This window comes from Phaenicophaeus curvirostris, chromosome 22 (assembly GCF_032191515.1).
Source record: "Phaenicophaeus curvirostris isolate KB17595 chromosome 22, BPBGC_Pcur_1.0, whole genome shotgun sequence".
Classification (NCBI taxonomy): domain Eukaryota; kingdom Metazoa; phylum Chordata; class Aves; order Cuculiformes; family Cuculidae; genus Phaenicophaeus; species Phaenicophaeus curvirostris.
The window spans coordinates 8,232,344-8,248,136 of NC_091413.1; the positions used below are offsets into that span (position 1 = coordinate 8,232,344).

Consider the following 15,793-nt stretch of genomic DNA (forward strand, 5'->3'; position numbering starts at 1 on the left):
GGCAGAAGAAGATGAAGTTCACAGAGCCAGCAGCTGATGAGGAGTGACTGATAATTCAGCTAATGATGCTGCAGCAACAGGGACAGTCTGGGCCTGTGTGTTTACCCCGCAAGTGGAGTAAAGAAGGTTTTTTATTTTTCCTTGAAATTAAGTGCCTGGCATGGAAAAACACCTCTGTGCTTCCCAGAGCCAGCAGTTTGGGCATTTGAGGAGTTTTGGTAAAACAGTGACTTGGAATACCACTTCAGCAGCTGTGGTGCAAACTTCTCTGCCAGCGTAAGCCCGGCCAAAGCAGCTGTTTTGATGTGGTTCCGTGGTCAGCAGTGCATGGCTGGTGTCTTGCTGCCTCGCCGGAGGCTCCTTGAGCGACGTCTCGACGTTGCCTTGACACAAATAGGCAATGTTTTTGTATGTAAAAGGGTTTTTGCTGTTTAATACCAAGGTTACCTTTGGTAACATGCATGCTCGTGCATAGGAAGGCTCCCCAAAACCTTTGGACACAGGGAAAAGAGGTTTCTCACTCCAAATTTCTGCATCAGAAACAGCAACCCTGAGATGTAGCCACACAATCATCGAGGCTCCACCACAGTCTTGCTGAACGCATGGGATCCACGTGATCCTGAAAAACAAACCGCCTGGATGCGTGTCCAAGGGGATAAATCACATCTCCCACACCGGATAAAGTCCAGGGAGTCTTTTATGGCATCGAAATGTTGCAGCTCACAGTGTGTTTATGCTCAGCAGCTCTAATCCCACTGCTCATTTGAAAATAATTCCAGGCAATTGCCGTAGTAGGCAAAACAGGAGAGAAACCTGGATTGAGACCTGGGTGGAAGCACTGGCAGTGGGGCAGAGAGGAGCTCCCGCGTGCATCTGTCCTGGCGGGACAGCTGTAGGAAAGAGCCCCCAGCTGGGCAAAGAATCATTCAATTGTAGAACGGTTTTGGTTGGAAAAGCCCTTTAAGGTGATCAAGTCCAACCACTGATCCAGCCCTGCTGGGTCTGCCACCAGACCATGTCCCCAGGTACGACATTTACTTGTCTTTTAAACCCCTCCAGGGATGGGGACTCAACCACCTCCCCGGGCAGCCTCTGCCAATGCTCAACAACCCTTTCAGCAAAGAAATTCCTCCCAATATCCAACCTAAATCTCCCCTGGCGCATCTTGAGGCCAGAGAAGAGCAACAAAGCTGGTGAAGGGGCTGGAGAACAAGTCTTACGAGGAGCGGCTGAGAGAGCTGGGGGTGTTTAGCCTGGAGAAGAGGAGGCTGAGGGGAGACCTCATTGCTCTCTCCAACTGCCTGAAAGGAGGTTGTGGAGAGGAGGGAGCTGGGCTCTTCTCCCAAGGGACAGGGGACAGGACGAGAGGGAACGGCCTCAAGCTCCACCAGGGGAAGTTTAGGCTGGACATCAGGAAAAAATTCTTCACAGAAAGGGTCATTGGGCAGTGGCAGAGGCTGCCCAGGGAGGGGGTTGATTCACCTTCCCTGGAGGGGTTTAAGGCACAGGTGGACGAGGTGCTCAGGGACATGGGTTAGTGATTGATGGGAATGCTTGGACTGGATGATCTGGTGGGTCTCTTCCAACCTGGTTATTCTATGATTCTATGATTTCCCCTTGCTGCTATGTACCAGGGAGAAGAGACCAAAACCCACCTCGCTACAAACTCCTTTCAGGGAGCTGTAGACAGTGATGAGGTCTCCCTTCAGCTTCCAGAAGGTCATGTGTCTGGCTCGGAAAAGGGAATTACAAAGGGAGGAGGCAGCAGGACAAAGGAAACCAGCATGAAATACAAGGGGCAAGGTGAAGGCTTCCCATCTTTACCAAACGAGGGGGTTTGCGGGATGGCAGAACGAGCCGTCCATCGCAGCAGAGGCAACCAATGAACTTGAGCTCACCGCCGTGTTTGTACCTGCAGCCAGCGGAGAGCCTGGTGCACCCCCGCCGGTGCCTGGGGCAGGGCTGGCTGCTTTGTTCTCCTTGGGAGGTGTTGCTCCCAAGATTAATTAATAAGCAATCACCGGAGTTTGACCCATGGGAACAGCCATCCCAGGGACATCAGGACATCCCAGGGAAGCTCTTGCCCATGAGGTCAGGTTCAAAGCAATCACGGAGGTCGCACTGGCTCTCACATGTCACAAAGGATTGCTTTTTTTTCCCCAAAAATGTCATTTTGGAGAGGGGGCAACTCCCTGCTGCAGCTCTCGGTTTGGTTCATCAGTTTGAGTCATTTTACCCATTCCGAGGCATTTTCCCAGACTCACTCCTCTCTTTCACTGCATTTTAGAGGCTTCCCCCAAAGCCTTTGCTGACAGCCTGAGCCCGCGGAGGCTTGCAGCCCTGCCCATGTTGGAGCCTCAGTGTGTGGCCTGCGTCAGCTGAAACTTTCCAAAACACTTTTCTTTTGTTCTCATCCCTCTCTAGCTCTTCTGGGATTATTGTTAAGCTTTAGTCCCTCCCAAGCTATTCTACTCTGAGGAAGCGCTACCATGCTGTTTCCACCTTCTTTTCAAATTTGGTTTCCCCATAAATCCCAGCCCTCTCATGTTCGGGGCAGGGAGGCGCTTGATGCTGCCTTTTTTTTCTGAAACTCGTCTCCAGGCCTATGCGAAACCCTCTAGAACAGGCCCGAGTGTTTATTGTAGCTGGGCTTAGACTGGTAAGGCCATGGTTAATGCTCTCCTTTTAAGATCCTGCTTCCTTGCAGATCTAATAACATCACGATAACAAACAGCAATCGTATTCTGGGAAGCTCAAGGATCTGCTGATCCAACTGCATGGGTAGAATTATTTTGCTGGTATAAACCTTACCAGCTCCTGCAATAGCAGGAGGTGCTTTCACAAGAGATCTGTGCCAGCACAAACGGAGCTCAACCAGGCTTTGCATCAGCAAAAAGCAGAGCTACGCTGAGGTTACCTTGTGAGGTAACGTACTGCACAAGGCATCTGCAATTCCTTTCCCTGTGCCAGTGAGGCACTGGCTGGGAAGCAAAGGTTGATGAACCGCCTGGCACGCTGAGGCTGTGGCTGAAGGGTAAGCAGGTAGCGAGGCAGCCCAGTATTGCTCCCGAGCTCTCCAAATCACATCAAAAGAATCATAGAATCACAGAATGGTTTGAGTGGGAAGGGACCTTAAAGATCATCCAGTTCCACCCCCTGCCATGGGCAGGGATATCTCCTACTGGATCAGAGTGATCAAAGCCCCATCCAACCTGGCCTGGAACACCCCCAGGGATGGGGCAGCCACCCCTGCTCTGGGTAACATGGGCCAGGGCCTCCCCACCTTTATTGTGAAGAACTTTCTCCTTATGTCTAGTCTAAATCTTCCCCTCCCCAATTTAAAGCCATTCCCCCTCATCCTATCGCTCCAAGCCTTTGTAAAATGTCCCTCCTCAGCTCTCTTGTAGCCCCCTTCAGGTACTGGAAGGTCATTATAAGGTCTCCTCAGAGCCTTCTCTTCTCCAGGCTGAAACAGTTCCCATCCAGAGATTAACCAATGACACAAATGACAGAATCATAGCATGGTGTGATTTCAGTCTTGCACCTCAACTCCCTGTACTGCAAGAAGCTTTCAAGCCACAGTCATAACCCCCTAGTTTCTCATATCTGCTCACTGCTGCCATCAGGAACCATCCTGATCTGAAAGGTCATCTTCTCAACAAGGGTTTTAGCATTGCCCATGCAACTGTACACCAGCACTGGCAAGCAACGCTTCTGCATCCATCACAGGTATATTCCAGCTGCTTATTTGGAGCGAAGACTGTTAGGTTTGACTTCACAGTGCTCTTAAAACAAGATGTGTTTTTTATGTTAAAAGGGAGAATATGGCTGCTTCACACATTAGTCATAGAATGACAGAATGGTTTGGGTTGCAAGGGACCTCAAAGCCCATCCAGTTCCAACTCCCTGCCATGGGCAGGGACACCTCCCACCGGATCAGGGAGCTCAAAGCCCTCCTGTACCTTCATCGGGCAGGACAGATTTAACTACTGATGAAGCAGCCCAATGCCACATCCTCGAGTTCCTCACATGACACTAACCCAAACCTCATAAGGTGCCTCGCTACCCAGCTCTCCTCCCCGGATCAAATCCAACTGCCAAGGGTGACGTAAGCACCCACAGAGGAGATAAGAAACACACAGTGAATGGGTTTCACCCATTCACTAATTGCCAAATTGTAACTGTGTGCTCAACACTAACAAAAGGCATCAAATAAGTTGCCGAGTTATCCAGCTTCTGAAATAATTATTACTTATGGGATGGAACTGTGTTAGGATTGCGGAAATTCAAGTTCAAACAGAGACAAGGAAGACAGGGAAAGCTTTATTAGATTCCAGCTTAACCACGTCAGCTGGGTTACAGGAGAGCAGAACTGGTGGTAAAGGTAAGTTACCAGCATGCACGACTGGGTGAGAGAGGGCAAGGCTGTATTCAGAGCAGGGACTCTGCTCCACGTCAGGGCATGCACAGCAAAACGCAAGCTATCGAAAGGGCAAGTGGCCGGCTCAAGATGTGTGCAGGATCTGCTTTCCATGCATTTTGCTGAAGCTGAAGATTTTACCAGCAAGAGAGGAAATAACTTTGATGTGAGTAGCATCCCTTATCTTCGCTATCAGTACTACGCGACCAGAGGCACCGACAGGCGCACCTGCTTTGAATAGAGCCCTGGTGAGAGTCAAGTGAGGAGAGACGCTGTGATAAGGTCATGCCTAGGAGAGGGGGAACATGAAGCGGCGGGGAGATGACTGCAGCTGGGACAGTGTCCCACACCCAGGTGAAGAAGGGGCGGGAGGAAACACTGTCCTTGCAGTCTATGAGTCTCTAAGGCTCATGTCCCACAGGGGAAAACCTGCTCTGCATGTACAGTAAAGAGTGTCAGTCTGCTTCCTCGCTCCCTACGAGCCTTTTGTTTCCTGTGCCTCCTTGTCCAGACTATGGGCCCAAAAGAGCAGCAGCTCTGAGCCCTGAGAGAAGGAGCTCTGAAAGAAAAGATGAGAAAGAACTTGGCATTTAGACTGCTGCATGGTTCAAGCACTAGTCAAACCCATCTTACCCATTTGTTCGATTTATTTAATGTCAGAGGTGCACACTAAAGCAGTAAGATTTACTGGTTTGGTTTCCTCTCTGTACAAATTCTTTCAACCAGCTTGAACACGCAAGGTTTTACAGACAGAAGCATTGAAATACAGGATAAAACAAATCTAAACTCCAAATCACTCCAAGAAGAAAAACTGTAGAAAATAAAATAATTAAAAAAAAAAAGCAACCCCAAATTGCAGCACTCCTGAGGGGAGGGGCAGACCACACCAGGGGGAACACAGAGGGGTGGAAGGCAAGCTAGTGTAGTCACTGCCCAATGCTTCTCTGTGCTGGCGGCTCAGGGGATGGAGTTCAAAAGATCCTTGAGGAAGCTGTCGGGATCATTGATTTCTGATAAGAGTCCTTTAAATAGAAGAAGACAATACAGAATAATTAGGTCCACAAAGTGGTTTGTGCTGCCCACATTAGGGGTTTGAACTAGGGCACATGTATGTTAATAATGACAGCTGCAACATTATTTTAAGTATGGACAAGATGAAGGTAGACCCTTGTTGGATGGATGTGCAGGAGGGACCAAAGTGCATACATTAAATCCACACGGAGCTTTCTCTTGTGCAACAAAGCCACCACAAGGACCTGGCTGCACACAGCTCCGTAAGGTGGACAGGGAGAGACTGGCCTGGGACACCACTAACTCCTTGCGGAAGTAAGAACAGTCCTTCTGCACATTGTCAGCATCTCCTGACTCCTGGGGACACCGAAATCCCTAGGGCAGAATTCTCATTGCCTTTAAGTACATGGTCACATCTGTTTATCAGACTTCCAACCACATCTACCCCAAAATTACTTCAAGCTGGTATGTATGTTTGTTTAACAGAGCACAGGGAGGACCTGCAGTGTCAGGTCAGAGAAATATTCCTGTCTGGGGATGCTCAAAGCATGTCTCCCCAAGTGTTTTTGAAATAGCTGGAGTGCTGAGGTCTCCTCCTCTCTCGCACAAGCAAGCTGCTGCAGCAGTGTCAGGAATGCTGCTGTCTCGGGCGAGCAGCAGTCACGAGTTGCATAAGACAGCCTATAAAAGGGAAAGCGCACGCTTACCAGCCACATCCAAAAACTCGGAAAACGTTTCAACTGGCATGAACTCCTCCTGGAAAATTTTCAGGGCCTTGTCGGCAGCTTCGTGTATTGGCATGTCGTTGTGTCGTATGAATTCAGCAAGAGAGTAGGACCAGCCTCCCTCCGTGTTACTCGTAGGCACCTTCTGCGAGAGGGGAAAACAGCACCAAATCGGTGCAAAAAGTAATGATTTAGAGGAATAACTGCAAACCCTGATGCTTTCTCCCATTGCCCTTGGACTCACATCTCCTGCCTTTTGTAAACAAGCCCCGTAGAAAAGTTACTCCACGTGGGACTTTTCAACAAAAATGTTGCAGGCATTTTCTCTGCCTAGTTATTTAATCCGCTTTGGAAGCTACCAGTTTCTTTCTTGTAGATGCCCCTACCTCCCTCCTTACCCAACTGCTCCTCTGGCTGAGAGTCCTGCTTTTAGTGGGCAACGAACAGGAAAAATTTGCAAATACACAACACAGGAGGAATGTAGCAAATGGAAAAGCCTCTCAGTCCTTCGGATAGCAAATTGCAAAGAGTAACAGGGAGTCCATACAAGGTGAAGCTTTGTGTCTACAAAGATCTTGGAAAAAGGGGTTTCAAACTCTGTCTTCTATTCCAAATGGCTCAGGTTAGGAAGCTGATATAGATGAGCTACAACGTTTTTTCTTACCTTGAACATGTTGTAAATGAGATCTACCAGGGCCCAGAAGAGAAGGCTGGAGCGGTACGTTGCATATTCCTTCACTGTCTTATCTGCCAGTCTAGGGAGATAATGAAATCAATCTGAGTTAATCACTTCACTAAGCTTTGGTAACCAATGTGATGAATAGCATGAAAGCTGAAATGGCCAGAAAGCCCATCAATAATACATGTGGGGAAGGCTCCGAGTAAGCTTCGCTGTGTGCTCTTGGACCATGGAACAAAGACTGGGCATCCACGATTTCTGTGCAATGATTCCTATGGTAAAGAAGCCACTTCACAGCTGCCCTAGCGTAAGTGAAGCAGGGTAGCCAATAAAACCTGATTTCAGAGGAAAGAAACAAGCAGAGAATGGAGGGCACTGCCAAGACTATGTAGGAGTCAAAGGCGAAGTCAGAAAAACTATGCTCAGCCACTATTTGCACGCTCACTGCATGGACCACAGCAGATTCCTGAAGAAATAACAACATCTGGGTTTCAGCCACAGTCTCTGTCAATGACAGAGAATGTCTTTTTGCTTCTAACTCACAAATAAAAAGCATTTCTGAAAGACTGAGGGAAATACTCCATCCTTGAGGAAATGGAGGAATTTCCATTTAATACCTTCTTGGTTATTTTATGGCTGTGGAAGGAATTCTTCTGGAAACAGTCTTGAGAAGGGCTATAAAAGGTGCAGAGCTGTCCTGGGATAACAGCTCCCAAGGTTTACAGGATTAATCACCAACAGGTTCTAGCAAGGCAGAACCCTCTGCCAGCAACTCTAATGGGTTTGGAATTCTCTTGCCTGCATTCTCAGGTATATCTGCCTCCATCACATGCTGCTTCCTGCTCACCACTTAAAAGGTTGGGGGGAAAAAAAGTCCTTTTTTGTGCATGTCAAACTGGTCCTGCTGCCGCAAGTCAGCAAGACAACGGGGTATCAGCTGACCATGAGCCCTTCTGCAATCTGCCACAGGTTGGGGATTTGGGGAAAACTGAACATTGTGCTGCTCTTACTTGAAAAAGCTGCATTTGTGTATCTCCTCTTAACAGAGCTGGGCAGGTGGCAGCCAGGCTTAATTATTTAAAGGAAAACCAATTAGTAAAGGTGACTAAATTTCCACAGGAAGAACAGCAACATCAAGCGATGCTAATTCTAGACTCCCAAATACTGCAAGACAGAGTTTCTTTTTATGTGAACGGGTTTGATCTAATTGGAGTCTGCTCCTTTAATTGAAAATTAAAAGGCCCTTGTGGGTTAAGTCTGGTCGCTACCTTCTGGAACAGCTACTGTATGTAATAGCTACCGCGTTCTCATTAATGGAAGCTGGTTCAGGCTCATCGGCTACGCAGGGATCGCCAGCAGAAAGTCAGGCATTAACACTTTAGGAGCCTCATTTCTCTCATGAATATTTTAGAAAGGTCACAGTCAGGAGCAAAGGGAAAAAATATCAAAGGGCTATTTGCCTCCTCAACTCCAGATGAAAGCTGTGCTGAAAGGCATCTAAGGGATTTTTGTAGCCGAAGTCCTTGGTTCAGTAACACCGGGCAGGTGATTCAGCTCCTTGGAACTTGGAAACTGCATTTATAAAAAAAAAGCAAACCCAGAACTCTCATCCATTCAGGTAATTTCACCTCTGAGTTTAATTACAAAGAGTTTCTCAGCCATGGAAGGTGCTGAGTGTCTCTCATGTTGGTCTTCCAGACAAACTATGATACCTGCAGATCCTGGCAGAGACAGAAGGCATTTTAGGACAGATCCTCCTCAAATCTGTCTTACAATGGATAAAACACACCAAAACGTGGGCCAGGGCCCAGGCAGCATTTGTTGCTTTCATTTAAGTACGAGGGAATGAACAGCACTGCCTGAATCTTCACTGCTAAGATTTATGGGCCCTTTTTAGGATCACGAGTTGATCCTCAGCTGCTTTCTGATGCAGTTGTTTCCTACAGTGACTTCTCTTCATCTCAGTAAAGGCAGCGGTGAGTCCTGGTGTCTCTCTAACCCACAGACCACCCTGAGCAGTCCTGCTGCCAGATAACGCCCTGTGCCACCTCCAGCAGGGAATGCTAATTGTCATCTTTCTATGCAGACACATCGGTTTGATGTTACAGACACTGGCTTCCTCTTTGCCTCAGCCTACAAATTCAAGCTATTGACACTCCTCCGCAGAGCATTAAACTATCCATCGCTTATTTCCACAAGAATAAATAAGCTCAGACCCTGGAAATAAGAACTGTCGTATTTCTATTTCTGAGAGGTTTTATCAGCAGAGGGCTTTGTGCTCCCTTAGTCTGCTGGGATTAAAGAAAGCCCTTGAATAAACCTTGACATAATTCCCAAGAAGTATTTCTGAGTGTTCTCCCCTGAAATTCCAGAGATGGCATGGTTTAGCCAGAAGTTTCTCGCTCTGTCCGCTTCAATGTGCTTTTATTACACATGTGCTTAGAGAGAAGTTGGGAAGAAACAGAACCATTTACTGAGGGTTTAAAAGCACCAAACATCCAGAGCAAACCCACCCACATTGGGGCTTTGCTCCACTCATCTCACAGAGTCTGCGAAACCAGACCTCCCTGATAACATCTCCCGTAACTCTGACCCCCTCTCTCCCAGAACTCAGGAATGGAGGTGGGAACAGGAGACGGAGCCCAGAGCAGGATGAGCTGGAACAGCACAAACTTGCAGGGAAATCAATACTAGAGCCCCTTTAAGGGCTCCTTCACGTTTGATGCCTCTAATAGCATTGATGCATGCTGTGTTGTGTGCTACTACAATGTAATGACTTTATCAAACACGTAATTAATGTCATCAGAATAAGAATGCCCTTTAAAGCGACTTAGAATAATAATGAATTCATTCCTAATTATGACAGCTATTTAAAATCATCTTTTCAGAAACTGGAATTCCTTCCTTCTCTGGAAACAGGCGCTTTTGTCAGGCAGGCACAGCCACTTATTCTTGTACTTCAAGTGCCTGACAGCTGCTATTGATTTTTTTCTTTTTAAAAAGCAACGGCATTTGATTTCTATTTCTATTCTTCTATTTAAGGAAGCTGGTGCACCGATCAAAAGAGCACAGAAGCAGTGCCTATCGTGAGGCAGGCAGAGAGCAAGCCAGCAGCTCTGAAATGGCACAACCCAAGACTACAGGGTTTCACTTGAGCAGAAGGGGTGGAGGAACATCTTCCCATTTACCTACGCTCAGCTGTACCTCTAGGAAAAGCACTATTCCCACCTACTGATTGATCCACTCTAAATCACACCCAGCACTGAACACTCTTGCCCACGGTCCATACTGGAACCAGCGTTGTTTAATATCTTGAAGGACACAGGACGGAGCGTGCCCTCTGCAAGTTTGCTGACACCACCAAGCTGAGAGGTGCAGCTGATAGGCCTGAGCGACTGGATCCAGAGGGGCCTGGACAAGCTGGAGAAGTGGGGCTGTGTACACCTCAGGAGGTTCAACAAGGCCAAGGGCAAGGTCCTGCACCTGGGTTGAGGCAACCCCAAGCACAAATACAGGCTAGGGAATAAATGGATGGAGAACAGCCCTTAGAAGGACTTGGGGTGCTGGGGGATGAAAAGCTGGACAGGAGCTGGCAATGTGTGCTCATAGACCAGAAAGCCAGCCATATCCTGGGCTGCATCCAAAGAAATGTGCCAACCAGGGCAAGAGAGGGGATTCTGCCTCTCTATTCTACTTTGGTAAGACCTCACCTGAAGTCCTGCATCCAGGTCTGGAGCTCTCAGCACAGGAAGGACATGGATCTGCTGGAACAGGTTCAGAGGAGGCCACAGAGATGAGGGCTGGAGCACCTGTCCTCTAAGGACAGGCTAAGAAAGTTGGGGTTGTTCAGTCTGGAGAACAGAAGGCTCTGAGCAGACCTTATTGCAACCTTTCAGTACTTAAAGAGGGCCTTTACGAATGATGACAAACTTTGTAGCACGGCCTGTAGCAATAGGATGAGGGGTAATGGTTTTAAACTAAAAGAGATTGAGACCAACTATAAGGAAAAAATATTTTGTGATGAGGGTGGTGAAACACCAGAACAGGTTGCTCAGAGATGCCCCATCCCTGGAAGCATTCAAGGTCATGTTGGATAGGGCTCTTGAGTAATCTGGCCTGGTTGGAGATGCCCCCGCTCACTGCAGTGTGTGGGTTTGGACGAGCTTTAAAGGCTCTTTCCAATCCAAATCATTCCATGATTCCACAGCCCTGCAAGACTGAGTACAAAGCTGCTCCGAAGGGTCAGTATCTGCTCTCCCAAGACACGCAGCTGCCTGGAGGAGAATGACCTGGGGGTGTTGGTTGACAGTGACTGAACATGAGCCAGCAGTGGCCCAGGTGGCCAAGAAGGCCAACGGCATCTTGGCTTGGATCAGAAACGGCCTGACCAGCAGGTCCAGGGAGGTTCTTCTCTCTCTGGACTCAGCCCTGGTGAGACCGCTCCTTGAATCCTGTGTTCAGTTCTGGCCCCTCACCACAAGAAGTATGTTGAGGCTCTGGAGCGAGTCCAGAGAAGAGCAATGAAGATGGGGAAGGGGCTGGAGAACAAGAGGAACGGCTGAGAGAGCTGGGGGTGTTTAGCCTGGAGAAGAGGAGGCTGAGGGGAGACCTCATTGCTCTCTCCAACTGCCTGAAAGGAGGTTGTAGAGAGGAGGGAGCTGGGCTCTTCTCCCAAGTGACGGGGGACAGGACAAGAGGGAATGGCCTCAAGCTCTGCCAGGGGAGATTCAGGCTGGCTATCAGGAAAAAAATTTTTCACAGAAAGGGTCATTGGGCACTGGCAGAGGCTGCCCAGGGAGGTGGTTGAGTCCCCTTCCCTGGAGGTGTTTAAAGGACGGGTGGATGAGGTGCTGAGGGGCATGGTTTGGTGATTGGTAGGAATGGTTGGACTCGATGATCCGGTGGGTCTTTTCCAACCTATTGATTCTGTGATTCCCTCAGCTTCCCTGTGCTGGCTCTGCATGCTGTGAGGGTACTGAGCAGCAGCGGGAGGTGGCTGACCTGCTGGCTCCCCCTGGTGACACCACTCGAGCGTGGGAGGTGACAAGGAGCCTCCGGAGGATCTCCACTCGCATGGCTTTCCACTTCTCCGGTGGCGAGATGTGCAGCGCCAGCACGGTGTAATAGTGGGGCCCATCCACCTCGTAGGCACTCTCCACCCACTTCTCTCTGGGGTGCTCCATGAAGCTCTGGAGGTTCTTCTCCTCCCTCGACGTCGCTCGTGTTCTGAAACACAAGAGAAGCTTCAGCAGCTGTCCTGGCTCTTACACGTCCATTTGCTGCATGTCTTAGGAGCTTTCAGGTGTTGCATCCATGCAGCCCCACACAGGAAAAAGTAGCACCAGCCTTGCATTACCAGTTTTTTCCAAAATTCATCCAACCTTATATAATTACACTGATCATTTTTAGCATTCAAACTTTATTATATAGAATATTTCATTCTCTAATAGTGATTTTTAAGTTTTTGGTTCTTAATTAGTTTGCACGAAGTAGTTACAGATGGAAACACCCTCCTACCTGCAACACCTATAAGGTTTGTTCGATTGAAAGGTACCTGCAAAAGTTTTCCATACAGAGAACTACCAAAAGGACGAGAAGAAATGGCCTCAAGTTGTGCCGGGGAGGCAAAAAGATGTTGTATTTACTGTAAGTTTAGATTTGGTTTTCCTTTCCCCTAGCTCCAGTCTCTCGAGGAGCCCTGACACCCCAGAGCTGACCACGCAAGCTCCATGTGACAGCAGACCTTGAAGATATATCACACTTTACCACAATCTACTGCTCAGGAAGAGGCTTCCAGGCAGTTCCCTCAATTTTTAAGCCAGATTTACCATCCCAATCAAGAAGGGATAATGCAGCATCCAAGCAGATAAGCTGTGTCTGGGTGTTGGTGTTGTGTGACCTTTCCATGTGCTACACGATACTGCTGGTGGTCAACCAGTAGCTCTTGATTTTCTCCATTTAGTATCAAGTGTCTTTCGAAAAAATACTGTCTGGAAACTACATAATGTGTTTTTCTACAACAGCCGCACAGCAGGCTCTGGGCTCTCTGGTGCCAGTAAGCAGCCTAACGAGATGAAAAGAATAGTTTCATTTATTTGTCTCCCAAGGGACTCAGCAAACAACACCACAGGGATCTGGAGATAGATATTAAAAACAATAGACAAATTGTATTAGAGCCAAAACGTTGATTAGTTCCAGGCGGGAAAGGGATGGAGATTTCACTGCACTCCATTTGAAGCAACTTTGGTTGAAGGGGTGTGTATTTTAACATACATCCCCCCATCTAATTAATGACTTACTGGTATCTTAACTACACAAATTGAGGCATACAGGCATTTGGTTCTCCTGTGGGTGCTGTCACCAGAACCGGCTCACGCCTTCCAAAGCATTCCAGCATCCATACGTATATGTAGATGCAGGCATGAGCCAAAGCCTAGCTAACATTTTTGCTTTGTATAAATCTTACTGACACACTCCAGCAGAAGGGTTCCTGCACTGCTGTGCACTGATAACAAAATAATAATAATTAATAAAACACCTTAAAAACATCAGGAAAATCTGATGGACCCAAATGCTCCAGGAGAATTCCAGTATGCCAAACCTGGAGCCTGGTATTTTCATGTCAGATAAAATGATGCCAGGGTTAAGCGTTCGACTAACAGCAATTACTTCATCATAGTGTCTGTCTGTTCCAGAAAAACTGAAGCTGGCAGTGTTTCTTTAATCTAATAACCCTGTTGCTCACCCCAGAGGTAATAATTACATCTAGAATGGAAAGAGAAGCTAATTCTCAATTGCTTTTACTCAATAAGTTCCCTGTTATCCTGCATGCCCAGACAGCAATGCTTCACTCCAAACAATGCAAACCTGTACCAATCTGTTTAAAATGTGCAGTTTGGTTCCTCCTAAAACTTGTGTGTGATTTCCCACCTTTCTTGCCTCATACATGGAACAAAGCCCAGACTACAGCCCTTCTAGACCTTTTGGAGACTAAGAGCGAAAGGCAGAACTTGTTGCTAGAGAAAGGTACTGACGTGTTGAGGACGTAGAGCACCGTGTGGATTATGTACGGGATGAGGTGTATGTTGCTCTCCCTTCCTCCTCCTCCCGTGTCCACGCTGAATGATTGCTCCATCGCAAACCGGAGAAATAGCAGTTTAATGTCATGGACATTGAGCTGGTAGGTGGGCTCCCGCTGCCCTGTGCATTCCTGGAGGTACGTGTTGTGTCTGGAAAACAGGAATCAGCTTTATTTTATGAAAAACCCTTTAAACTTTAAAAACTTTAATGCAGTTTCTTCTTCCACATGAGGGTGAGAATGGTCAGGCCCTGGCCCAGGTTGCCCAGAGCAGTGGTGGCTGCTCCATCCCTGGAGGGGTTCAAGGCCAGGTTGGATGGGGCTTGGAGCCCCTGATCCAGTGGGAGGCGTCTCTGCCCACGGCAGGGGCATGGAAATGGATGGGCTTTGAGGTCCCTTCCAACTCAAACCATTCCATGATGCTATGACGGTAACTCAGTATCTGAGAAAAAACCTCATGGAAAAGCTTTAAAGAATCATAGAATAATTTGGGTTGGAAGGGACCTTAAAGATCATCTAGTTCCACCCCCCTGCCATAGACAGGGACAAGGAACAGGATACAAAATGCAAGCACTTCCACCTTTGATTAACGTCCCCAAAGGGAGGCTCTCAGCTCACTCTGGTGAATCCAATTCCATCTGCACACATGCATACACTAATCGATACTGTTTTCCCACGTTCAGGGTTTGGGATACAGCTCCTCTGGCTGCAATCCATTGAAGATGTTACTCCTGATTTCTAACATGCCTGTACAAACGCAGCACAATGTGGACCAGAACATCAACCACACATTGAACTATCACCATCAGGCTACTGCAACTCATCACCATACAACAGAGGGCTGGAAATTCACACGAGGATCCATGCCAGAGGAGTGGAACTGGATGATCTTTAAGGTCCCTTCCAACCCAAACCATTCCATGATTCTACGATTCTAGTCTGTCAGTGTCAGAGAGGTTATCTTTTGTGAAGCAGGGAGGAATGAATCCCCACTGTTACTGCACGCTGTCTTCAGGAGTCCTGAATTTCTTTATGTGAAGCCAAGAAGCGAACAGACAACTGTACTTGTTTAGGAAATGTGCTCTTGATGGTAGAATCTGAAATGGCTCAGAGTTACGAGATTCAGCTGCCATCATCTTTGGTTTTATGTTTTGAAACTTGCACACCTCTGTGATAACCTTCTGACTCACCAACCCAAACACAGAACAGCTTGAGAAGGAACTCTACTCACCGCGCTAAGCAAGTAGCAAAAGCAGACTCTGGCACATGAGGTCCCCAGACTGGCAGGAGCCCGTTACACTTGGTGTTGGCGTTTTGTAGGGCTGCACTCTCCCATTCTTCACGGCCACGAGCGAGTCTGCATTGAGAGAGCAAACCACATCCAGACAAGTTAGAAGCATGCAAGTTTTTGTCTAAGAAATTATCAAAAAGCTGACAATTCTACAGCTTCTTTAAAATATGGGCTTTGCTTTTCAGCTCACAAACCACCTTGGGAAGTAACATCAGCCACTGCTCTCCAGCCTGTGATCAGTACTTACCTTACAGCTGCGAGGTGACAGTCGTAGTGGACGATGTTGAAGTGAGAGACTGTACTGTATCCCTGCTGTTTTCGGGGCTTGTTCTCAAACTCCTCTAGGGCAACACGTTTGGTGAAAGTATAAATACCTAGGACTTTCGTCGGCTGCAAGTACACAGCAGCTATGTTAGAGATCGTTCATTTCTGTAGCAGCTCTTACTTTGTATTATGCTGACAGTGCACTGAATTTCACCTCTCCCAGTCCCTATTTCAAACTTACACTAAGCAAATCCTTTTCCAGCTTTCACTGAAAACACCTCGCTTTCACTGGAAAGACACTTCCACTTCCCAACCACCTCTGAAA

The 15,793-nt window shown here is 47.7% G+C and overlaps 2 protein-coding genes across 6 annotated transcripts in view; one reads left to right on the forward strand and one right to left on the reverse strand.

The window, feature by feature from the left end:
• MICOS10 (mitochondrial contact site and cristae organizing system subunit 10) overlaps positions 1-15,793 on the forward strand; it is a 285,369-nt gene that overhangs the window by 62,125 nt on the left and 207,451 nt on the right. The window lies entirely within an intron of this gene.
• The window catches only part of UBR4 (ubiquitin protein ligase E3 component n-recognin 4), a 90,667-nt gene continuing 79,177 nt past the window's right edge, over positions 4,304-15,793 (reverse strand). For all 5 annotated transcript variants that reach the window (XM_069874441.1, XM_069874440.1, XM_069874438.1 and 2 more), the window contains 7 exons: positions 15,452-15,594; positions 15,145-15,270; positions 13,870-14,064; positions 11,837-12,061; positions 6,821-6,911; positions 6,139-6,301; positions 4,304-5,442 (listed from right to left, as the gene is read on the reverse strand). In XM_069874441.1, the coding sequence (XP_069730542.1) occupies positions 5,378-5,442; positions 6,139-6,301; positions 6,821-6,911; positions 11,837-12,061; positions 13,870-14,064; positions 15,145-15,270; positions 15,452-15,594 (1,008 nt within the window). In that variant the 3' untranslated portion in view covers positions 4,304-5,377. The remainder of the gene's footprint in view (positions 5,443-6,138; positions 6,302-6,820; positions 6,912-11,836; positions 12,062-13,869; positions 14,065-15,144; positions 15,271-15,451; positions 15,595-15,793) is intronic.